The sequence below is a fragment of the Tiliqua scincoides genome, chromosome 2, assembly GCF_035046505.1.
Source record: "Tiliqua scincoides isolate rTilSci1 chromosome 2, rTilSci1.hap2, whole genome shotgun sequence".
In the NCBI taxonomy this organism is placed as follows: domain Eukaryota; kingdom Metazoa; phylum Chordata; class Lepidosauria; order Squamata; family Scincidae; genus Tiliqua; species Tiliqua scincoides.
In genome coordinates, this window is record NC_089822.1 from 245,875,814 (window position 1) to 245,901,703 (window position 25,890).

The window sequence follows — 25,890 nt, forward strand, 5'->3', positions numbered from 1 at the left end:
GTCTAACATAGTGATTTTAAATTCTAAATTTGTTTTTAATTTGTCACACCATAAAAATCCATGCTATCCATATATCTGAACCTTCTAGATCTAACAGTCTCTTATCTCGTAACAACAGCCATTATTTTAACCAAAGGCACAAGCTGCATAGTACAGCTTCAGGTCTGGTACACTTAATCCTCCTCTCTCTTTTGCATCCTGCAAAAATCTTAAATTTGACTCTTGGTTTTTCCCCTTGCCATGTGGTAATTTTTTTAGATTAGATGAAATGAGTTAAGGACAAAGGCTGAATACTCATCCAATTCTGATGATGTGGGAGCAAATGCAGTGGTACCCTGGGCTGTGGCACTTCATGCCAGTGTCTAGCTCAGGGGTGTCCAAAGTTTTTGGCAGGAGGGCCACATCGTCTCTCTGACACTGAGTTGGGGGCCAGGGAGAAAAAAGAATTAATTTACATTTAAAATTTGAATAAATTTACATAAGTTTACAAAAATGAATATATTAAAGATGAACTTTTATGAATGAATGAGGGTCTTGCAATAGCTCAAGGCCGGTAAAAGGCCTTGCGCAAAGCAAGGCTGGCATTTCCTTTGCTGCTGTTACTGCATCACAGACGTGAAACAGCAAGCAGTGGAGGGAGCCCTCATCCCACAGCTCACGCGAAAGGTCAAACAGCCATCGTCATGCTGAGAGCAGTTGCGTCAGGCCAGTGCAAGCTCCAACAAATCTCCAGAGGGCCAGAGGCTCCTTGGAGACTGGGGGCTCCCTGAGGGCCGCACTGGGAGTCCTCGAGGGCCGCAAGTGCCCCCAGGGCCGGGGTTTGGGCACCCCTGGTCTAGCTGATGCCAGCAGGGAGAGGAGCTGGTCTCCTTCCTTGTTACCCAGGGCTTCTCATTTTACCTGGTAGCACTGCACTGGCTTCCACGCTGTGAAGGTAACACAAGTGAACAAACATATCAACTTCTGCCCACCTGTTTGATATTTTATAGGACTCTCTCAAATGTAACAATTTCATGTGGCTACTTGGAAACCGTCTCTGATGCATAACATGGCTACGTTAGGTACTTTTGAGAAATCCCCATGATCTAAATCAGAGGTCTCCAAACCCCGGGCGGGGGCCAGATGCGGCCCGCATCAAGCCTCTTTCTGCCCCGTGGCCAACCTCTTGTCCCCTGAAAGCCTCTGGTCCACTCAACTGAACATGACCAGAACTGTGTTCCGATTGTGTCTAGAGGGTGTTCTGAGGGCCAGAGAGGTTTAATAAATGAGTCCATTCATTAATTTATTCACTCATCCAAGTTCCATCTCTAATTTGTTTATTTAAATTTTATATTTAAATTTCTTTTTCGGCCTTCCACACCATACCAGATATTTGATGCGGCCCTCTGGCCAAAAGGTTTGGAGACCCCTGATCTAAATTGTGAGAGCAACTAATTGCAATTGCAGAATGTATCAAATGTACACTTACATTTCCTGGAAAAGATCATAGCAGCTGGTGATTACATTGGTAGATTCATGGCCTGGAAGGGTTCAGATCATCATCTTGTCCAACTCCTTCCAAAGAGATAGGTCTTCACAATATCCTAGAAAGCATTAACATATAACCACAATACTTAGAAAGCTCAACTGTACCCTTCCGGGCACCGTTTCACTTCCTTTAAATTTGGATACTTCATTTAAACTAGGATCTTTCCTGTCACTGCATGCACTTTTTTTTATGTACAGTTGAATGAAAGAGCTGTGTGCAAAGTTGTCTGCCAGAAGGAGACAGAGACAGTTAACTGAGACAGGTGTTCCTGTTTTAAAATGTATTACTGTAAACATTGGATTATACTGACAAGATAAGGAAATCTGGCAAGTTTTTCACTTACTGACAGCTCAATCCAACACTGCCCTAGCACCAGTGCTGCAGCTGCCTCCTACAGCGAATCCTGTCCTCTGTGTCGAGCTCTAAAACCCAACACTGGGCTTCTTGAGTAGCTGGCAAAGTAGCTGGCTCAGACTTGAGAACCCCACTGAGCAGACTGGGGCTTTACTCGGGGTGAGGAGACGAATGTTCCCTTACCTCAAGGAGACCTCCCACCTGCTCAATTCCAGCATAGGATTAAGTGGTAGCATTTGGAGTTGTTACTTCTGCACCAGATAGATTTGGGCCATATGTTCTTCAGTTGATACAAGTTAATGAGCCCCTAGTTTTGCCTACTTGCACTTTTGAAATAATGAATTTTTCCTAGAACAAATCATGACACCAAGTTAAGAACTGTAACATTTGGAAATGGAACAAATCCATATGCTTCTTTTTATTTGCTTTCTGATTTTTAAGCTTTGAGGACATCCAGTGCCTTCAGGTTTCATTTTCATTCAGTAACCATGTGGGCTAGAAGTTCTTACAATAGAAATGTTGAATTTCTCAATTTAAAAAGTCCTGTATGATCCAAGCAATTACACTGTGCTCTATGATGCTGTCCTTGTTTGATTAGATGTTTTGGTATTTGTTTCAAGTAGTCATTGTAGGAATGGAAGTTTTTATTCAGACATTTATTACTGTTCCATTTGCAGCTGATGAGCCAACAGATACGATACCCCGAGCCTGTCAGTTAAATTCAGATGTGCCACAAGTTACACAACTGTTGAATATGAACAAACTGCGCCCACCAGAACAAAAATGTGGAAGTCGGCCCTTAACCTCACCAGAATTGGGTAAGATTAATTTGTGCATAGTGGATGCAGTAGTCTCTCTACATCTAATCTCTGTCAGATCCGTGCCTCCTTCTCAGAATCTGTGTCTTAGTATGCAGGTCTCTAGCACCCTGTTGGTTATCAGCTGGTCTAATCAATCTAGAAGCTTTCAGTCAAGGGGCTAGTTCACCTTTTCCCACCTTAAAGATGGAAGGCTTGGACCAAATCAACTATTTCTACTCAATCTTATAATTTCAAAACCATAGTGTAACTGTGGCCTATTGAAAGATTTGCAGGGTCTAACCCACATATAGAATTTAACTTAAAGCTTCCATTTAAAGAAAGACTTGCAAAGCTGTCATCCTCTTTCAAAACTCGAGATGTTAATGTCTTGCTCCAAAAGAAGAAACCCTTCTATTAAATTCTGTAATGAGAAAAGATCTTTATTAATATGAACTGCAACAAAATAAGAAAGGTGAATAATTTAATTTAGAATACTGTGGCACTGTTCCTGTATAATGAAAACAAAAAAGGTAATAGAGTTCATTTAATTTTAGATAACCACTTAGGGGTATAATTATTTTTTATTTTTATTTCATCCTTTGTATGACAGCCTGTTCTCCTTTAATTTTACAAGACATTTAATTATGTGTTTGAATAAAAATTCAAGTCTGCACCCAAGAATTTCAATGTCTTTTATTTTAAAGTTCAAGGACACTGTGATGCTTGACATAAAATGTGGGGTGAGGGTGGAAGATTGAGCATGAGTGCATTAGGATAGATTCATTGAGAACTTTTAATGACACTATTAATTTTTTTATGCATGAGGTAAAAACTACCTTGCTGATTATTCAAGTTGAACCTTGTCTTTTAATAAGTTAATATGCATTTCTTTCATCCCGTTAAGGAAATGGGATCCTATGCATAATTCCCATTTCATAAACATGATACAGTAGCACAATAAAAAACCAACAACTGTCATGGCCTAGAGTGTCTCGAAAGCATTCAGGTTTGAGCACAAGATGGACAACTGTTGGAGCTTAGATTAACTATGATGTTGAATGAATTATAGTTAGAGCTGCAGCAGGAATGAATGGTAGGTAATCTACCATGCTGTTGCCCGTGTTTGGGGCATGACATGATTAAGAAATTAGCAGGCACAGAATATTCAAAACAAAAAACAAAACCCCGGTCAGCCTCATCACCTGATTGGGCCCAAAATACTGATTTTTTTATCACCTGCACAGCAGCTTGCATTACACACCAAAAGCAAAAATGTTTTGTTGGCAAACTCATCCTATTGGAGATCTATGACTCTGTAGGAAAGAAGAAAACCAGGTTCCAAGTCACTACCTTGTCAGAGGACTGGCATTTAGAACAGCAGCATCCCCACCGAAGATCATCAAACTCTGTTTGCCTGAGATGTTTTGGTTTCTAAGGCCATCCCTTTCTGCCTAAAGGAAACTGTTGAATTCTGACAAGAGGAACATGCAGTATATTGAAGTTCTCTATGTCTAGTAATTTCCAGGTGATAGTGGGCATGCTACATTCATTCCCCAAGATAGCTGGTACCCAGGACATGCACCTTCGCACAGAAACCCAGCATACTATATTAAATTGTTTGTGTCCTGTCTGTCTCCCCAAGTGTTTGCTTCTTCCTAGCTAACATGCTAGCAGCAGCTCTCATATTATAACCAAGTATAACTTGGGGCTTGAAAAGGCAGCTTTGTGAGAGGCCTTTCCATGTTCTCCTACAGCCAGTTGGCCTTACTGAACAAGTCCTGAAGCGGAAAATAAAAAACAGACTAAATGTTGCATTGTGGCCCCTAATCAGCTGGATTGCCAGGTTGAAGGAAGCATGTTGTATGAAGTGCATCTTGTGGTGACAGCATTATAGGGAAGAATAGGTTTTGTTGAAGACTAAGATCAAGCCCAGACCCTGATCCTCTTCAAAAGTTATGTGGCAGACCAAACAGAAGAAATCCTACCCCCAGGGCTAAAGCTACTGTACAATGTCAGCCCAGGGAGCGGAGCCAACTACATTTCAGTGTCTTGAAAAATAGATTTTAGTGCCTGGCCCCAGCAAACAGAGTTCACTGGGTCTGTTTGTGTGAGTCAGCCCCACCTGGTTTCCCCTCCTCCCCTACCCAAGCATAGGAACAATCCATATTAGTACATGAACCATGGGACTGATGGGCTACTGTACCTAGTCAATATTAAAGCAACATCCAGTCAGGCATTCTTCTTATCTGGGAATTTTGTCTAGATCCCATTATCTGCATCAGTTTTTTATTTTGACAGTGAGCCAATAGTGGTGTGTGATCTTGATGCAGTTAATTACAGATGGGAGGTAATTGGATACCACACTTAACAAACAGATTGTTTTGGATTGCAATGATTAAACTGGAGTAATTTCAGTGAAACTGTTGTTCCTGTGAATGTAAATTCTGCTTGCCAAGAACTCTTCAGCTTAGGAAAGAGACGGTTAAGACAGGACATAATCTAAGTGTGTATTATTGCAGTTTATTAGAAAGAAGGAGTGTTAGCATCTGCTTACTCTTTCACCTAGTATTTGCTGCTCTTAGAAATAGAAGCATCTGAATAATACGTATGTAAAAGAGTTAAAATGTTTCTTTGTTGCATCCCTGTGCGATCTCACCTTTGCTTGTAGGCATGTACAGGAATTGAGAGTATTGCAGTCCAAAACCTCAAAATTTTGCCAACCAACAGAAACCTGTTACAATAATATGGCAAAGTCACTGGCAGTGGAGGTAATGGAGAAGAGTTATAACTCATACCCTACGTCAGGGGTCTCCAAACCCCGGCCTGGGGGCCAGATGCGGCCCACAGTGAGCCTCTCCTCTGATCTCAAGAGCCTCTGCCACAGTTGATCAAACACAGCCAGAGTTGTGCTTGTGGGGTGGGGAAATGGGGGTCCATTTAAATGCGTGCTTTATTTCTTGGGCTGTGTCCGTGCTTGGAGAAGTCCTGGACATTTGAGGCCATTCATTTATTCATTCATCTAAGTTCCATCTCTAATGTATTTATTTAACTTTTATATTTAATTTCTTTTTCTGGCCCTCAACACTGTGCCAAATATTTGATGCGGCCCTTCAGCCGAAAAGTTTAGAGACCCCTGCCGTAGGTCAAGGGCCTTTCTACTAATGGGTGAGGATTCTCTTCAGTATGTAAATGCCATGAAGAAGCTTAAAGAAATTATAATCATGGCTGGAGGCTCTGAATGCTACTCATTCATGTACATAACTTGATTTTTTTTCCCCACTTGATGGGCTGACCTAGGAAACTGCCTTAACAGAGTCAGACTTTTACCTTTGTATTGGCTACATCAGGGATGTCCAAACATTTTGGCAGGAGGGCCACATCATCTCTCTGACACTGTGTCGGGGGCCAGGGGGAAAAATATTTGAATATTTGAATATATTTACATAAATGAATATATTAGAGATGGAACTTATATGAATGAATGAAGGTCTTGCAATAGCTCAAGGCCTATAAAAGCCTTGCACAAAGTAAGGTTCCTTACAAAGTTCCTTTGCTGTTGCTGTTGCTGCATCACAGAAGTGAAAGAGCAAGCAGTGGAAGAAGCCGTCATCCCACAGCTCACATGAGAGGTCAGACAGTTGCCCTCATGCTAAGAGCAGTTGTGTCAGGCCAGCATGGGCTTCAGCAAGTTTCCAGAGGGCCAGAGACTCATTGGAGACGGGGGACACCCCGAGGGCTGCAAGTGGCCCCTGGGCCGGGGTTTGGGCACCCCTGGTCTACATGGACAAAAGGTGACTCTGGAGGTTTCAGATGGGGTTTTCCCAGCTTTCCCTATAGATGGCAGAGATTGAACCGGAGACATTTTGTATGTAAAGCATGTGGTTATCACAGAATTTCAGCGCCCCCTCCCCCATGCATGAGCTGGCAGGTTAATGTGGAACTACCATCACTGACAAACATTACATTTGCAGTGATATGAAAGTTCTGTCTAAAGAATTAAATCTCTGATGGCCCCATTATATGCAAGATACCACTTGATGCTGCATGAATCAAATAAGAACATAAGAACATAAGAACAGCCCCACTGGATCAGGCCATAGGCCCATCTAGTCCAGCTTCCTGTATCTCACAGCGGCCCACCAAATGCCCCAGGGAGCACACCAGATAACAAGAGACCTCATCCTGGTGCCCTCCCCTACATCTGGCATTCTGACTTAACCCATTTCTAAAATCAGGAGGTTGCGCATACACATCATGGCTTGTACCCCATAATGGATTTTTCCTCCAGAAACTCATCCAATCCCCTTTTAAAGGCGTCTAGGCTAGACGCCAGCACCACATCCTGTGGCAAGGAGTTCCACAGACCGACCACACGCTGAGTAAAGAAATATTTTCTTTTGTCTGTCCTAACCCGCCCAACACTCAATTTTAGTGGATGTCCCCTGGTTCAGGTATTATGTGAGAGTGTAAAGAGCATCTCCCTATCCACTCTGTCCATTCCCTGCATAATTTTGTATGTCTCAATCATGTCCCCCCTCAAGCGTCTCTTTTCTAGGCTGAAGAGGCCCAAACGCTGTAGCCTTTCCTCATAAGGAAGGTGCCCCAGCCCCGTAATCATCTTAGTCACTCTCTTTTGCACCTTTTCCATTTCCACTATGTCTTTTTTGAGATGCGGCGACCAGAACTGGACACAGTACTCCAGGTGTGGCCTTACCATCGATTTGTACAACGGCATTTTAATACTAGCCGTTTTGTTCTCAATACCCTTCCTAATGATCCCAAGCATAGAATTGGCCTTCTTCACTGCCGCCGCACATTGGGTCGACACTTTCATCGACCTGTTAACCACCACCCCAAGATCTCTCTCCTGATCTGTCACAGACAGCTCAGAACCCATCAGCCTATATCTAAAGTTTTGATTTTTTGCCCCAGTGTGCATGACTTTACACTTACTGACATTGAAGCGCATCTGCCATTTTGCTACCCATTCTGCCAGTCTGGAGAGATCCTTCTGGAGCTCCTCACAATCACTTCTGGTCTTTACCACACGGAAAAGTTTGGTGTCGTCTGCAAACTTAGCCACTGCTCAACCCTGTCTCCAGGTCATTTATGAAGAGGTTGAAAAGCACCGGTCCCAGGACAGTTCCTTGGGGCACACCGCTTTACACCTCTCTTCATTGTGAAAATTGCCCATTGACACCCACTCTCTGCTTCCTGGCCTCCAACCAGTTCTCAATCCACGAGAGGACCTGTCCTCTAATTCCCTGATTGTGGAGTTTTTTCAGTAGCCTTTGGTGAGGGACCATGTCAAACGCCTTCTGAAAGTCCAGATATACATGTATATATAACCAACTGTTCCTAGAGGAACAGAAATGGTTTGGAGATGAGCAAAGCATGGTTCTCATGAAGCGCAACTGCTAGAGAGGCAGATCAGAAAAGATGCTACAGTAGGATGAAAATATATTTTAGTGACAAAAATGCCTCCGTGCCAGTCTAGGCTTCTAGCCAGATTCTCAAAGGGAGAGGGGGTGTCAGGGCTGGGAACCTGAAGGAAGGTAAGTCAGAAGCTGTTCAGTAACCATTCAGGCAAGGCTTTCAGTCAGACAAATCTTCAGGCAAGGCTGAGTAGAACTTCTAGTGAGATGAGGCAAAATGAAGAAAAGTTTCAGGGGTTTGTAGAGCAATTAGTATTGCTGACAAGTTGCTCAGACTGGGGAACCAAGTCTGAGACAGCAGCATTGTAAGCCCAGGAGGGCCTATATTTGTTTCCCTGATAGCCAAAGCCAAGTGAGCTGACGTGTTACAGTTCACTTTTGAGCCATTAGCAGACTGATGCTGCAGAGAAACTGGAATCAGACCAGTGGTTTCCTCTGCCCATTGGCTGTCTTGGTGGTTCATAAAGTAAGGCACCTGGGTTCTGATGCCAGATCCCGTGCTTCTAACTCTGCAGGTGCTTTACAGAGAGACTGCAGAGTAACATAAAGGAGACAACATTTGCCAAGCTTTAACTTGTTTCTCAAGTGCCTACATGCAGTAACATATCCTGCCTGCCTTCCCTTTAGTAGCCAACAATATAGAACAATCTTTCTCAAACTGTGGGACAGGACCCACTAGGTGGGCCAATTTCAGGTGGGTCCCCATTCATTTCAATTTATATTTAATTTTTACTATATTAGGTTTGAGGCTACCATGGTCTGTGAATGCATTTGGGGAAATGTTGCAGATCTGTACGTTTAACAGGCAACTTTGTATATGTTTTTAACAATGATAGTCAATGGGGCTTATTCCTGGATAAGTGTGGATAGGATCGCAGCCTTTGGGATGTTTGGGGAATTTCTTTTAAAACAGGTCAGCAACTGCTTGGAAGGGTTAGGAGGGTTCTTCTTTATTTTAAATAAATTTTTAAACTCATACTTATTGTAAACTTTTGATTTGATTTGAATTTGGAGGTGTTAAAAAATATGGAGGTGTTAAAAAATTTTCCTGCTTGATGATGTCAATCAATCAATCAACAACCTTTAATGGCATCACGACTTGATGATGTCATTTCTGACCATGACATCACTGCTAGGTTAATGACATCACTTCCGGTGGGTCCCAACACATTGCCATTCTAAAAAGTGGGTCTCAGTGCTGAAAAGTTTGAGAACCACTAAATAGAGGGACAAACCAGATCTTCCCTTTATAGGCCCCAAATGTGGGGGGAAGGGGTGGATTTGAAAAGTTGTGTTGTTCATCCACGCACATCAGTCTCTCTTAAACCAATTTTCCATTTTTTTTCTTCCCCTCAAACATTTGCTAGGCTGAAATTCCTAATTCATCGTGTACAACCAATTTTCCAGAATTACAAATATAATTATATGCTGCTGAAGAGCAATTCAGTGTTTTGAATGCTTTCAGCAAAATTAATAAAACCAGCATGTATCCAGTTAATCATTACTTGTGTAATTTGACTAAAATGTTATGCTGTTAATTCCTTCAATTCCCAGCCCAGATTAAGTACTGACTGTTCGTCAGCACAGGACTGTAGGAAGAAATTTTTTTTCCTCCTTAATGGGACCTTCATTTAATTGAACACAGAATCAAGTTGAGCTGCTTAAATTGAGCAGTTCAACTTGCTAATGACAAGACGTAGTGGTCCACTAAGCACAAATCAAAACTGGTAATTTACTTAAAAATTAGCACTTTCTTTGCCCGAGTGCTTTTGTTTACTCAGAGGCAATGCTTTTAGGCTCCCCCTCCCCACCCGTTTCTTTTAAGTGCAGGGAATTGTATTTTTTGTGAGAATTGCATTGTTTCACTATGAAAAACACAATATGCTTCCGTTGATTTGATCTACAAAAGTGCACCTTACTTCTGTCTTAGTTTTTACAGCATGAGCTAGCCTCTCATAACATTATTTCTGAATAAATGCATTTATTCCTGACTGTCCTTGGGCTGCAAACCATAACCGTGACTTCCAGTTCACACATTATATGTTTTTTCTTAAGTCCATACCCTAGAATAGCAGAGACTGCTCCTGTGTGCAGAAAGTGTGCCTGGATCACTGTCCTGAATTGACATTCGACAATCAACATTTACATACAATAAATATTTCTAAGGGTGCTTTTAACAGTAGAGCTCAGTAACACTAATTCTGCACTTGCTGATATGTCTCCTGCTTGCCTTGTGCAGTCTCAAAGCCTTGTGCAGTTTCGGTCTCTGACAGTTGACATTTCCAGACTTCATCACGACTTGAACCATGCCTTATAAATTAAGGCTGACATACACAAGCAGGAAGAATTCATTTGGGACCCTTCCGTTGCTCAAGCAATCCTCTGCTAATGCTGAATGGCTATCATGGCTTGGCAGAAGTCCAGCAACTGTCAGAACAAGCCAGGAAAGATAGCATGTTCTCTGCTAGGGGCTAGATATTTAGATCACACGACTGTTTTGCATCATTTTTAGCCATTGAGAGCCTCTTCTAATATTGTGCTTACCATGTCTGAAGGCTTGGGATTTTGGAATTTGTGGTACTTAGCACCATGTATTATAAAGGCATGTCCAAAGCAGGGTGTAGTCAAGGGAGGAACTGGGGGGAGAATGGAGCACTACAGCAGGAACAGTGACATCATCAGGAAGAGCTCTCATGTTTTGCCTTTGAAACTTTTTTAAGGCTTTTTTAATCTTAGTTGAGGAACATGAGACTCAGCAGGAGAAAAACAGAAATTTGCCTACAAACATTTACTTTAAAATATTTGTACCCCACCTTTCCCCATTCAAATGAAATTGTTAAAAGCAGTTTAAATGGGAGTTAAGCAAAATATTAAAATACATCAAAACAAACTGGTTAATACAAAAGAGAAAAACAATGGTCCAGTCAGAGAACCAACAAAAAAAACTAAAACAAAGTTGAGCCAATCCAAATTGCAAAAGGAAGAAAGAAAAATAAGTTTTTTGTTTTTTTTAATGCAGCTGAAATGCATTCAGAGAGATCTCAGAAGAGATATCTTAGTCCACATATTGGGCACCACCTTGGAGAAGGTCCTCCCCTTCTGCCAACCAAACCTCCAAAAACAGTTGCCACCCACAGGTCAGTGAGGATCAATGACAACCAGCTTCTCAGAAAACCAGGGAGCCAGCTGCACACTACTAATAGGCAGAGGATACTCAGGTGGAAGAGTACAAATAAATCATCCTGATAATTTCCCTGTTCCAGAAGTTAACCAGGGCCTTGGCACTATCATCTAGCAGCAGCAAAATCTCCAAGAGCATTCAAGAGCCCTTCTGGATTCATAAGCCTCTGAGGCTGGGCCTTTTGAATAAGTCCTTCACCCTTGAAGAGGTAAGAGGCCACAATAAGATCCTAAACCCTGCCAGTGATCTGTCTACTATTTCCTCCACCCCAAAGTTGCCATCTGCCTGCCCAGAAGTAAACACATGTGTGACAGCAAAAATTAATAGATAGGAGGTGCATATGAGGTACAGACACTCAAATTGATTTTATCCAGTGTTTTCCAAACTTGAGGCAGCTAATATCAATCTATAAATATAAAGCCAAAAATATCTTTAGTGACTTTTTCTTTTAGTAAAATAAAAAAAAAGAAACTATAGCTAAATAGCTGATATAATGAGTGTGGTGAACCTAAAGAGAAAAATGACTGTTTATTTTTAAAAAGGCAATTAGACAGCGCCCTCAGGTTTTTACCATCCAACTACAAAGGTATGTAGCCCTTAGTAAAGTAATAAAGTAATTAGTGGTTACATCCCTGACCTATGCCAAGTTCATTTTTTGTTAACTAGAGAAAATGAAATGCCTTGAGCTTCAGGGTTTAATCTAATCTTTATTTTTAACCTTGCATTATGAATAGGAGATGAGTTCTACTGCCATTCCTTTGCTTTCAAATTCCCAAAATCAGACCTTCCTGGAAGTGAACACTTTGATAAGTTTAAGCTTCGATTTAATTAGAAACTTCATCTTTTATCTGTTAAACTTTATTTTTTATGTTGCTGTTCCAATACTAATCAAAAGCCCAAATTACTTTTTAGTCTGCTTTCAACTACACCTAGTTGTTCAGAGTATCAGATGACTTGTACATGTTGATGTTGCCAATTAATTGCAGTCGACTAATGCGATCATTAATGTTCATGTTAATCTGTTTTTCTAATTGATATCGGGTAGAGAACATCACAAAGCAGTCAAAAAATTAAAGGAATTGATGCTTAATCAAAATGCTGAACCCCACCTGATGCTAAACCCCACCTGGGAGAGCCACTTCACTCCTTAAAATATTTTAATCTCATGTTTTGTATGGGTGAAAGCTATCAAAGAATGGAAGAAGATTCACTTTCACTAGATGCAGAGAGGTTCTGGAGGAAACTTAGAGCGCAATCCTTACCTGTGCCAGTACATCACGGCCAAAGTGGCCTATGCTGTATCCTTTGAAGGTAAGGAGCAGGCTGGAAGTTACGTCGGGGTAGGGGGATATTTTTCCTTACCCTGTGTAACCCCAGCCTGCCTTATGAGACTACTCGGATCTGTGCCAGCTATCCAAGGCCTGGGTGTGAAGGTTAGGATACAGCGTGCACTGCCGCTGTCAATCCCGCCCAATCCCATGCCTGATTATACCCCTGTCCTACCCTCCCTTTGCCCAGAAACCCCCCTCTCACCTCTGGAATTTCCTCCCGCCACTGTCTCCCACCTCCTGTGTCACCTGGCGCAAACCTACCTGCCTCAGCTGGCGCAGGGACAGGATCTGGTGCCAGCAAGCTGGCAAATGTCCTTGTGCTAGTGCTTGTCCTTGTGCCAGCAGAGCCGGCTCCGGAGTTGGCACAAACAGGTCCTTCACCAGCTCAAGTGAACTTAGATTGCCCATTGCTAATGTGTCAGCCAATAGCGTCCATCGCTAGGGCATCAGTCAGAAGCTAAGGAGTGCCTTCCTTTGACCCAACATCTCTTTTTCAGTATGGCATCTTCCTAATTACTGAGTTACTGGAGGAAGGTGCCAAGGGTAAGTGTAGCGTGGTCCAGTTTTAATATGTGGGAGAACACAATGGTCAGCTTGGTTTCCATGAGAGAAAATTGGGGAAAGAGGCTTGTAACGTTAATAAACATATATAAGACTATGATAAGCTCAAATCCATCAATTATCACAACTGGATGGGAATGCAAATATTGACTGTTTAAAATTTTATGAGGATAATTTTTTCTCTTATTTTCCTCTTTTTTGCCATTTTTTTCTTTCTGTTTAATTTTTGCCAATAAGAATTTATGTCAACAAAACAGGTGATCGTAGATTCAGAGTTCCACAGCCATTGCTACTTCTTTCACTGACCAGTATTTAAGATTTATACCCTCGCTTTTCAACAGTGTCCAAGTTATCTTACAAAAATAGACATAAAGTAAATACAAAATAAGTTAAGAAAAACTACAATAAAAGCAAACAGTAACAAGTCCAATCAAATCAATAAATAATGCACAACCTATCATAAAAGCATTCTCAGCAAAAATAAAACCAGAAACAAGCAGCTGCATGAAAACTTAAATATGTCGCTGCATTAAACTGAAAATGGCACATCCAAGTAGCCAGTGAAGCAGTCAATAAACCAAAATGCACAATCACCTCTCTAACCCTAATACACGCAGCCACCTAAAAAGTGTTCTAAAATTTAAAAAAAGGCTGTATCCCACAGGGCCAAAGCAGCCGCCATAATCTCCTCAGGGGAAGGGAACGTTTATTGGCGCCAATGGGTCTCCTGGGAGCTGTGCCCACTGTTTAGTGGGCGCAGAACCAAGGAGGCCCGTGTCAGGGGGCTCAACTCGGGAGGGGGCATAGGATTCAGTGGCAGCCTCTGCCATTCTCTCCACTCCCCTCCTGGGCCCAATCCACCCTCTGGCCTGCGACCTCCCCTGCCCAGTTTTGCCCCTCCCCACCTTCCTCCCACCCTCCCCCCACTGCCCAGTGGAGATACTTACCACCCATAGCTCCTGGTTTGCGTCCTTCCAGCACTGAGACCTAGCACCAACTGCCACTAGCCTCTCTGCCTGCGCAGCAGGCTCACCACCAGTGTCGGAGCACCTTATGGGACTTTTGTGATACCCAGCACTGGTGGTGGGACTGGAGCACCGGCTGTAAGCCCGATAGGATCAGAATCTTATTCAAGTCCAAAACACAAATACTTATCGGTTTGAGTTCTAAACCAGTTGATGCCATGTTAGCATAGCATGGTCATATTTTTTTTAGATCTGAATTAATCAGAATGCATATTTAGGACAACCCCTGTGATTTCTTGTAAATTATATGCCTTACTGTTTATCAATTGCTCTGCTCAAAAGACTAGGCTTGTAATAGTTTGTCTTGCTCTTCAGTAGACCATCTAATGAACAGAGGATCAGTCACTTTGCGAAACACTAGAAATCAAGATGTATCTCACATTGCGTTTGGATCTAAGGTCCTTGGACCACCACCGCCTTCAGGTCGAAAATTCAGTACACGGGCGTCTGGAGAAGTAAGATTGCAATCCTGATTGCCTTTAGAAGAAATGTGAAGTCTTTGATAAAGATCATATATAAGGGCTGAACAACATAGTATGTTCAGTGCATTTAAGGCAACATGCTGAAGACAGGCCTGCACTCTTTCCAAAGAAAAGGCAGCCATAGCAGTGAGGACCCTGGTCCAAGTGAGTACTGCAGGGGAGGTTAATCTTTTCCTCTTGGACCATTTTCCTGGCAGAAATCCCCCAAAGCAAATGAGCAGCAAATGGCTTCTTCCAAGGGCAATTTTTGCAATAGAATGGCACAGGAAAATGTTAACTTTGTTCTCTCTGCACTTTACAGTCTTACCTGGATCAAAGCCCCTCATGGCTGCATTTCTTCAGAAAAAGAATGTGCCAGTCCTAAGAACATTCCTTGAAAATCCGATTGATGTAGCGCCCTAAGATGTATGGCAATAGGTGCTGGAAATGATTTTGGTTGAAGGAATCCGTAAAAATGAATCCATAGTATCAGGCTGGGGATAAGAATAGGCCCTCAGTTTGGCTGTACTTGTCGTAAGAGGCGACTGAACAGCCACCGGGTAGATGGGACTCGTCAGCCTGGGAAGGCAGCTCATCTGAGAGAAGGAAAACTCTGATTCCAAACCTCCACTGCCTTGTGGCTACATCCAGTTATGGAAAAGGCTTCAGGAGTCAACCTCGAGGCAAAATCCAGAGCCAGAGTCCCTGAGGCAGTTCATGGCTGAACACAGTCACGTTCTGGCAACTCCTGCAACGCCGCTGGAACCAACCGTATTGGCTTCTGCCTTTCCATTGGACCATTTCAGCGACGTGGAGAGGGGGGATTTGCTGCATGGGTAATAGCCTATCCTCCATACCTACTTTACCCAGGCTTCACGCACTGGAGAGGACACTCTGTTCCAGAACCACCATTCAGAGCGTGACACCATGGTCTTCCAAGACTGAAGGATGCCAACAGTATCAGGCTGACTTGTGTGTGTTCAGGCTGTGTTATGAATTAGAAATGGTGATGAATTACTGAGTGATGGAGTAGGAATTGCCCAAACATCCTGAGATATCTGGAGTGGGGAGGAGGATTCAGTTGTGCTGGGAGTAATGTGGAAATTTGGGAACCACCACGCTAGCATCTGCAATGTTTTTGTGAGCTGTATAGAAAGAGTGGCAGGGTTTATGGGTGATGTTTAGTTATGCTTCACAAGGGAAAAGCAAAAGTCTTCAGTAAAAGTAGCAGTATAAACTGTAGCTTGCTCAGAGCCTCCGGAATAGTAAAGTTAACAGTCCAATCCTAACTAAATTCCCATGGGACGATGCAGCGGTGTCAGTGGAGCTACTAAATAGCTGGCACAAGCCTGTGTTATCCCAGAAAGGTAATTTTGATTTGCTATTGACATTTCAGTTCTCAAAGATTATAATTTAATAAACATTTACCAAGTCCTTATCCAGGTATGTTCTCTTACATGCACCCTGTATTTAAGGGCAACTTACAGCGAAATGCTATATCTTTCAGAAGTAAACTCTCGAGTTCCATGGGATTTACTCCCAGGTAAACATGTGTAGGATTGCAACCCTAGCTTCCTATTTGTTCAACAACAATTTCTCCAATACGTAAACACTCTTTATAGTAAAGTTAACAGTCCAATCCTAACTAAATTCCCATGGGACGATGCAGTGGTGTCAGTGGAGCTACTAAATAGCTGGCACAAGCCTGTGTTATCCCAGAAAGATAGATCAGACCCAGGAATGAGGTCAGGATTTGGCATGCGCTGCTGCTGATCCCACCTCCTCCCAGGCCTGATCCACCCCCATCATTGCTATTCCACTGACCCCCTCCCCCATTCTCCCACCCCAAGCCCCATTCAACCCTGTTCCTGCCTCCCTCCAACCCCCTGTGCAGGTTTACCTGCTCCAGCTGGTGTCCGTGGGTCTGCCAACATATGGGAGGCCACTCTGCCCTCCCCGCTGGCAGGCCTGTGGTGCACGTCAGGGGACCCTGCCTTGCGACTGCCATAAAGCAGCCACGACTGGCACAATTATATAAAGTCAAACTTTATATTCCAGTAATGTTTACCTAAAATCATTTCCTAACTTTTGTATACTTGGGCTGGTAACATTAAACCAAGATTTAATTATGATTCAGCATTATATGCCTGAATCTTACCAAAGTACATTCAGCAAAGACTTTATGCATAAGTTTTGAACTCTATATGGGACACAAAATATATTGTGAAAAGCCTGTACAATATATTATCTTTTTACCCTCCTTTTAAGAATGTATGTATGTATGTTTGTTTCTTTCTTTCTTTAAGGTAGCAAAATCTGGTAGCATCCAAACTAATCGATCATGTCAACTGCCAGTTTTGGCAAAGAGAAGAGAGCCAATGCAGGACACTGGGAGGTCTGAGCGATCTCCCTCACCATTTGATATGGCTCTAGATCAAGGAAACAAAGAAAACATTCATCATATGAGCCTGGGCAAGGGTAAGATGTTAACACGATGACTATAAAGGCTGACATAGTAGCACGTATTGAACTGTCACTTTATAACAGCATTTTATTGCTGCAGGATGCTTTCATGCGTATCTGACTTTTAATGTAAGTATTTTGCTTTGTCATGGTTGTCCAGTCACAGCTAATTATTGGAGATATTTGTTGTAAACACTGGTTGTTCCTTCCTAGTTCACCATGCGTATCTTCTTGATCTGATCTGAACTTTGGAAGACTCTGTTATCCTAGTAGCAAAGTCGTATTCTATTGGAGCTTTTCTTAGTGTTATTCTATGCTAACTACATAAAATGTTGTCCCTGCACTGTCCCTGTGCTGACTCAGAATGTTGCAAACATGCCATAAGGCATGTATGCGATGACTTGCGAGCCGGCAGCGCCGGTCCAGCGGCCTGCACCAGCCTGTCAGCATTGCATACAGAAGCAGCACTGGCCAGCCTAGGTAAGGTTGCATCAGGCAGCACAGGGGCGTGGGGAGGGAGGCAGAAAGGGGTGTTTCTAGGTAGAGAGAGGGTGGAATGAGAGGGAGGTAATGAGAGATAGATCAGGCCTATGAGGGGGGTGGGATCAGCAGAGGCCTCCTCCACCATATCCTGTCCTCCATCCTAGGCCAGGCAACCCTACACAGGGCTTCCTGGATTTACAGCAGCTAAATAGGGTGGCTGGCGTAAGGGGTACCCCTTACTCAGGGTAAGGGGAAATTAATCTCCTTACCCTGAGGAGACTTCCAACTGCTTTTAACCTGCGCTGGATACAGCACAGGCCATGAAACCTGGCTGTGCTGGTGCCGTTTAGGATCGGGCTGCCCCTGGTGTTAACACATTTTCTCTGATGTAAAATGGAGTGTTATGAGCTGTAATGAGCAAGCATCAGTAGAAAAATTACAAATGATTCGGTTCCCATATAAGCTCCATGATAATTGTTGAGTCAGATAAGGCCCTAAGTATTACTACTACTGTAGCTGCTAGTAGTACTGTACTGCTAACTAGTACTGTAGCTGTTAGTAGCTGCTACTAACACTACTAGTGACGTAGCTGCAATTTGAGTGGTCAATGTGTTTTATGTTCTGTACATCTTTAAAAACATCAGCGTGAATCAGTCCTCATATTGCTCCGTCTAGGTTAAATCCTGTTCTCTTCATATGTCATGGTCTTCCTTGTGTTCAAGCAATGAAAATATATTAAATGCTAATATATTTATTATATATTTATAATATATAGTCTTGCTTGCGGTCTAGAAAACATTGCAGATAGATTCATTTTCTTGATTGGACAAGTATAAGATGCAGAAACATTTCTTCTTGTTTGTACCATGCCATCAATATTACATAGTGCCTTGTAGACTTACACAGGCAACACAGACAGATCACTGCTCCTGAATTTACAGTCAAAAGTGGACAGTCGAGAAACAGCAGAGGAAGGGAGAGTGAGATAAAAGGAAGAAATGTGGACAAATCCTTGAACTTGAAGCTTAGTTATAGTTGGGAATGCGATTTAAAAGGATATGCCAAAAGTCAGGTGAAAAAGATGGGATTTGAGGAAGAACTTTTGAGGTTTGAGGAAGAGAAATGTGACTATGGGCACAATCCTAACTAACTTTCCAGCACTGACATAGCTGTGCCAGTGTGGTGTGCATGGCATCCTGCTGTGGGGAGGTAGTCAATGGGGCCTCCTCAAGCTAAGGGCATGTTTTTGCCACCTTGGGGGCTGCATTGCAGCTAAGTCAGTGCTGGAAAGTTGGTTAGGATTGTGCCCTATGTATCAGTTCAGGGCAGCAATTCCGTGCATTTCAGGATTGAATGAGATTTGTTTAAGAAAATAGGAGACTTTCAGGCAGCTAATGGTAGTAGAGTGAGTGGAGGTCATGGGTATGAATGTAATGAGAAACAAGCATCAAAAGCTAGAGTGGATAAGGCCATGGATAGCTAAAAATAAGGCCAAGGAATTTATGCTAGTTACAGAAGGGACCTGGAAATTCAATGAAAGGATCTGATGAGGGGTTTCACTTGAGCAGAACAACGTTAAGAAATGCAGCATAGCTGGATAAGATATGCAGCATGACTTGAGGAGTTAAGGCAAGAGAAAAATCAAAGATGAAGCCTAGGCTCCATGTCTCATCACCAACTATGATCAGGAATCAAGGCAAAGGTTCTGAAGCACGAGGAATCCTGAAGAGGGGTAGTCGGGGGTCTCGCACCCTCTGGAGGGCCAGTTTCCCCCCAGTAAGTACAAAAAGGCCCTTTTTTGCAGTGACGGTGTATCTGCAGGATCCATCACCCTGTTCTTTAAGGGGCTTCCTTGGGCTTCCTTGACTGGGGCGTCATGATGCCCTACTTTGGGAATCTCTGTTCTAAGCTTCTAAAACAGTAAACTCAAATGTAAATCTCATTAATTTTTGGTACATATTCCTTTCAAATAATTTTTATGCTACAATCCTAAGGAAATTTGTTTTTCAGTTTAGTTAAAAACAAAGTCATTATTTCTACGTTATTTATTTATTTATTTATTTATTAGATTTGTATTTCGCCTTTCTCCCCGAAGGGCACCCAAGGTGGCTAACAATCAAGTTAAAATACAGGGAAACAAGGAAACAGATAAATATTAAAAATACAAAACAAAAACAATTAAAACAAGATAAAATACATAGCAGCAGATTAAAAACACGCAGTAAAAGACATAATTTATAAATTTATAAAAACAGCCCTTATAGTGCCTCAAAGGCTTTCCTGAATAAAAAAGTCTTCAGGCCGTGCCGGAACGTTAATAATGAGGAAGCTGCCCTCAATTCAAAGGGGGGGAATTCCATAGTGCAGGTGCCACCAACGAAAAGGCCCTTTTTCTGGCCACCATTCCCTTCACCACTCTCAATTACGGCACAACCAAGAGGGCCCCTTCTGATGACCTTAGAGAACGGACTGGATTATACAGAAGATGGTGGTCTCTCAAATATGCTGGTCCCAAGCCGTTTAGGGCTTTAAAGGTCATAACCAGCACCTTGAATTCAGCCCGGAAACGAATGGGCAGCCAGTGCAGCTGCCGGAGTAGCGGCGTGACAGAGTCAAACCGCCGACCCCCAGCAACTACCCGAGCTGCCACATTCTGCACTAGTTGTAGCTTCCGGACCGTCTTCAGGGGCAGCCCCATGTAGAGTGCGTTACAATAATCTAACAAAGGCACCCCTGGATACAGTCGACACCTGGACATCCAGGAGGAGCTGCGAGTCCAGGAGAACCCCCAAGCTGCGAACCTGCTCTTTCAGGGGGAGTGCAACCCCATTCAGAGCAGGGCAATAGTCCAGCATCCGCATCATGAATTTCTGCACCAGGAGGACCTCTGTCTTGTCCAGATTTAATCTCAGCTTGTTCGCCCTCATCCAGATACCAACTGCCTCCAGGCATCGCTCCAGGACAGAGACAGCCACCTTGGAGTCAGGTGGAAAGGAAAGATAGAGCTGAGTGTCATCAGCATACTGATGGCACCCAACTCCAAATCCCCGGATGACCTCTCCCAGCGGTTTCATGTAGATGTTAAACAACATGGGGGACAATATAGAACCCAGTGGCACCCCATACCTCAAGGGCCAGGGTGCCGAACAGAAGTCCCCCAATACCACCATCTGGGACCTGTCGGCCAAGATGGACCGGAACCACTGCAAAACAGTGCCCCCGATCCCCACCTCGGCCAAGTGTCCCAGAAGGACACCATGGTCAATGGTGTCGAAAGCCGCTGAGAGGTCCAAAAGGACTAGCAAGGATGCACTCCCTCCATCCAGCCCTCGGCGTAGGTAATCCACCAAGGCGACCAAGGCCGTCTCTGCCCCGAAGCCAGGCCTGAAGCCAGATTGAAAGGGATCCAGATAATCAGCTTCATCCAGGATCCTCTGGAGCCGAGATGCCACCACCCGCTCGATCACTTTGCCCAGAAATGAGAGGTTCGAGACTGGCCGATAATTAGCCAACATAGAGGGGTCCAGAGAGGGCTTTTTCAGGAGGGGGCGAACCACTGCTTGCTTTAATGCCAGAGGCATCACTCCCTCCCTCAAAGATGAATTTACTACCCTCTCTGTCCACTCAGCCAGTCCCTCCCGGGCAGATCTAATCAGCCATGCTGGGCATGGATCCAGCAGGCAGGTGGATAGCCTCACACTCCAAAGGATCCTGTCCACATCCTCAGGTTCTACAAGCTGAAAAGAATCCCACAAAACAGGATTGGCAGGTGCCACGGGAACATCACTAGACATTGTCAACATGGAGTCCAAGTCATGGCAAATCTAAGCGATTTTATCCTCAAAGTGCCTGGCAAAGGTGTTATAGTGGACCTCCGTGTGGTCCTCCTGATCCACTGATGGGGTCTGATGGAGGAGACCCTGCACCACGTGGAACAGTTCCACTGGCCAGCTATGTGCGGATGCGATAGTGGCAGAGAAGAAGAAGCACTTCGCTGCCACTATCGCCACAGAGTAGGCCCTGTAGTGGGCCCTAGCCTGTGTCTGGCTGGATCTGTCACGAGACTTCCTCCACAGTCGCTCAAGATGCCTACCCTGCCGCTTCATCATTCGAAGCTCCTCGTTAAACCAAGGAGCCACTTTGACTCTGCTGACTGGGAGGTGCCGCTCAGGAGCAATCTCATCCACAGCCCTGGCCATCTCTGTGTTCCAGAGATCAACCAGAGCCTCAGATGAGTCACTGGCCTTAGCAGTAGGAAAATCCCCCAGAGCCCTCAGGAAACCATTCGGATCCATCAGTCTGTGGGGGCGAACCATACAATAAGGTCCTCCTCCTCTGCGGAGACAGGAGGCCACAACAAGTCTAAACCTTACCAGGAAGTGATCTGTCCATGACAACGGAGTGATGTTGATCTTCTCCACATCCAGATCACCATCCCTTTATACAGCCACACCATCCTCCCTCAGGCTGCAGTCCTATCTATATTCCTGGGTGTAAACCCCATTGTACATAGTGGGACTTGTTTTGAATACACATGCATCGGATTGTGCTGTCAGTCTGAGAGTGGGTTACAGAATAGTAGTGACCGAAAAGGCCTTCAGATAGTCAGTGGTATGGCAAAAGTTATGTTCTATAACATCTCTGCTGTTCCAAAGTGAGAGAATAAATCTCTGTGTTTCAAAGGATTCTAAAGCAATTCACATAAAATAAAAATGTCTGCATTGCAGGGATTATGGAAATCAAACACCCTGCAACAGAATTTGCTTCAGAGCATTGATAAAGATTTGCAGGATTAAACAAAGACTACCAGAGCAGTGCATATAAATAAAGAAGTCCCATGCTTTCATGATTAAAGAGAAAGAACTAAAAATAAATTATTCTTGTAAGCCCTTATTAAATTTAAGCACCAAAAGAACCCAATCATCAAGAATAGTGAAACTTCTTCCTTGTCCTAGTTAGTTTCTAATGTTTGCCTTTTGTACTATTTCATATGGTGTATCTCTATGGAGCGGGTTTCATTTAAAAAATAAAACACCAGGGTGGTTAGCTTGCTGTGCATTTTGTCTTCTGGACACTGACACAGCTACTTAATGAACAATAGGTCTCCTGTACTTAACAAATCAAAATCCTGGTTAGCTCCTAGCAATCTGACCAGTCTTTGAATGACCTAACTCAGCTGAGGTACCCCAAGGCATACAATAGAAAGCTCCCAATCATCATGTGGTTAGCAGGAATGAGTATGGCAGGGACACCAAGAATCTGGGGCATTGCTAGCAATCAGAAATTTTCCCTTTCATGACAAGCACAGCTTTTTCTGTCTCCCCAGCCAAATGCCTTTTTCTTTTATAAATGCCTGACCCTCCTCCTGCCTTGGGGAAGCTAACAGAAAAGATATGGCGTTATAATGGGTGGACATCCATTTCCACTGTTCAATAGATTACTGGTAGCAGTAAATGTAGAGGAACTGGAAAAGAGAAAAAGAACCCCACATGTACTAGAGAATTGGATTAGAGAATTGGGACGGAACAAGGGAAAGCAGAGAGAGGCTGGAATTGTGCAAGAGATGTGTAGAATATATGTTTGTCTCACTCGTCAATTTCATCATGGTTGCCATAATCCAGAGATTATCCATATTGCTTTATGCTTGGTCCTTTTCAATTTAGAATTGACATGTTTTCGATTTGTGGCAGAGAATGCATAAGTGTATCTTCCCTGGCAGGTGCGCAGTACCATTACAAAAGGAAAATTGTTTGGGGGCTAGGGAAAAAAATAAAATGAATAAATGTTGTTTATCATGTGTCAGTCTTATTTATGCCATGTGGAAACCTTCATTAAAATGTTAGGCTGCAATTAGAAGCTCCAGCATAAATCTGACTCTGTAGAGAAACTAATTAGATATTTAGGTGATCATTCTTGTATTTATCTTGTTTTCTGCAGTACTGTGATTACACAGTAATTTACATATTTTTCTTAAGACGATTCACCAAATTCATTACAATTGATATGGAGACATTTGAATTTTTTTTCCCCCAGTCGAAGAATTCCAGTATAATTTGTGGTTGAGAGATAATAGGATTTAGTTTGGCCTAGAAGACTCATCTTGTTCAGTTGTAAACAAGTACTGATACTATACTGGGTACACGTCACATGAGTTGTTGAACTGTATCAAAGGTGTGAAATATCATCCCAGAGTCTCATGCACTATCTTCTTTTTTCACTTTGTAAAACCATTGACTTGAAAAGTATATCTGCTTCCTACAAACTATCTGCCTAAAAAGAATCTTCCCTTCCTCGCTATTTGAATTCTTGTACTTTTGTGTAGAAGAGATTACGTACTGTATTGTCACATGTACACATGAAATAGCGCAAAAGCTATTTGATCTCTAAGCCCAGGTTTCTTTTAGGCAATAACTCTGCAGAGTGGGGAGAAACCCTCACATTTGTCATTAGAAATCAAACATAAACACAACCCTCTTCTTGCCCTTATGTGAGAAAGCTGGTTTTTGTCAGATTTGAATGCCACAATATGGGCAGAACCGCATGCTACGGAGGACATGGGATTGCTGCCAAAAACATCTCCTGCAGTTCTGTAATGTTTACTAATAACCCCCATGTCATGGCACTGTGCCTTTTTAGGTTTTCATGACCTAAGTCATCTTTGGCTGCCCCATCACTGATGGGGCAGAGGAACACAGAGCTCCATTACAGTGCCAGTACCAAGCGGCTGGGGACACCAGGGCAAAGTCCTGCACTGCCCCCCATAGTGCCCTAACTCACCCCATCTGGTTTATTGGGTGCTATCACTGCCACTGAGGGTTTAGGGGTCAAACCAGCTACATGGGCCCTCTAATGGGCATTGGTCCTCAGCCAGTGCCTGACCTGGCCAATCATCACTGTATCATTATGTCACAATCTGAAGTAAATGCTACTACATGTTGGACAGTATTTGTGGAGGATCCATTCCCCATGGATACTGAACCCAAGGATCTTGATATTCAGGGGGGTTTACAGAGGACCTCTGAATGTGATTTGAAGCGTTCTGAGGCGCAGGGAGGCCACATGTGGCTTCCCCTTATCTCAGAAGGCCTCTGAGAAGCACTTCTGGTTTCTCCTCTGGGGAGGCCTTCTGAAAAGTAAGGAGTTGTCTTAGCCTCCCCATGCCTCTGAACACGTCTCAACTTGACCAGAAGACAATTCCGGTCGATTTCAGAAATCCTCTGTGGGTCCTTCCAGCATGGGTTCAGAACCCACGTTTGGTCAAATCCATAGGTTCTGAATCCATAGATGAGTTGTACACAGCATGGAAATGAAGAGTATGGGGATGATGTTTTCAGTGGCAACCCTTGTGTCACTCATAATGCTAAGTACTGCCCTATAGTCTAATCCTCCGTAGTTTCCCTCCTTCCCTTCCACTTCACCATTAGAGGAAGTTCATGCTTCTGTTCAACTTCAGCGTTTTATACTGAGACTTCTTAAAAAATGTGACTGGTGGCAATATTGGTTTATGTAAGTAGGGAGTTTCAAGCTCTAGCTGCCAAGCCACATGATGCTATATCTAATGAAGATATATACTTGAGCAGTTCTCCTTTTCCTTGTATGTTGAGATCCCTTTTAATCAATTACATTGACACTTTTTCCTAGCATAATTTCAAAAGTATAAGTTAACAATAAGAGGGTAAAAAAAACTCCTTCCATATTTATCTGGCATCGTCAATCTTTAAATCCATTTCAGTGACTTTCTGCTTGTTTTTGAACAAGAAGATTAGCACTGTTGGCTAGCAAGGGAATCTGGTGAAATGAATATATTCATACATTATTTCATGTCACACCTTTATTGAGATAGAACTGTTGTTTTGAGATGCAAATCAGACATGGAGACTGGAACATTGGAGAAGCAAGTCCTCTTTGAAGCGAAAGCAATGTAACATTTGATATTTAAAAAATCAGTTACTAATTATATATTCAAACCAGGTTTCAAATCCCCATCACATTCCAGTATAACCAAGAAACAGAATACAGGATCAGGTTATGCATGACTTTGCAGATAAGAGCAGGTTTTTATTTGCAATGGGTAGAGCCATTGGGATCACCAGAGACAGAAAGTACTGTTGATCTTTTCATTTGAAAACAAATATAAAGACTGCCTGTGTCAGATAAACATGGAAGCAGTGGTATGCCTGACTGAACATCTGAGTGTTCTCTGCATAGGTTAAAGACTGCCATTCGTTCTTCTGGATAAAAGTAAATCTCTGCATTAGGGAACAATGT

At 43.1% G+C, this 25,890-nt stretch overlaps 1 protein-coding gene across 1 annotated transcript in view; it reads left to right on the forward strand.

Annotated features, from left to right (window-relative positions):
* Nucleotides 1–25,890, forward strand: part of CFAP20DC (CFAP20 domain containing) — a 191,339-nt gene that overhangs the window by 79,429 nt on the left and 86,020 nt on the right. Inside the window, exons 7-9 of the mRNA XM_066617348.1 lie at nucleotides 2,560–2,700; nucleotides 14,531–14,670; nucleotides 16,983–17,154. Coding sequence (XP_066473445.1) covers nucleotides 2,560–2,700; nucleotides 14,531–14,670; nucleotides 16,983–17,154 — 453 coding nt within the window. The remainder of the gene's footprint in view (nucleotides 1–2,559; nucleotides 2,701–14,530; nucleotides 14,671–16,982; nucleotides 17,155–25,890) is intronic.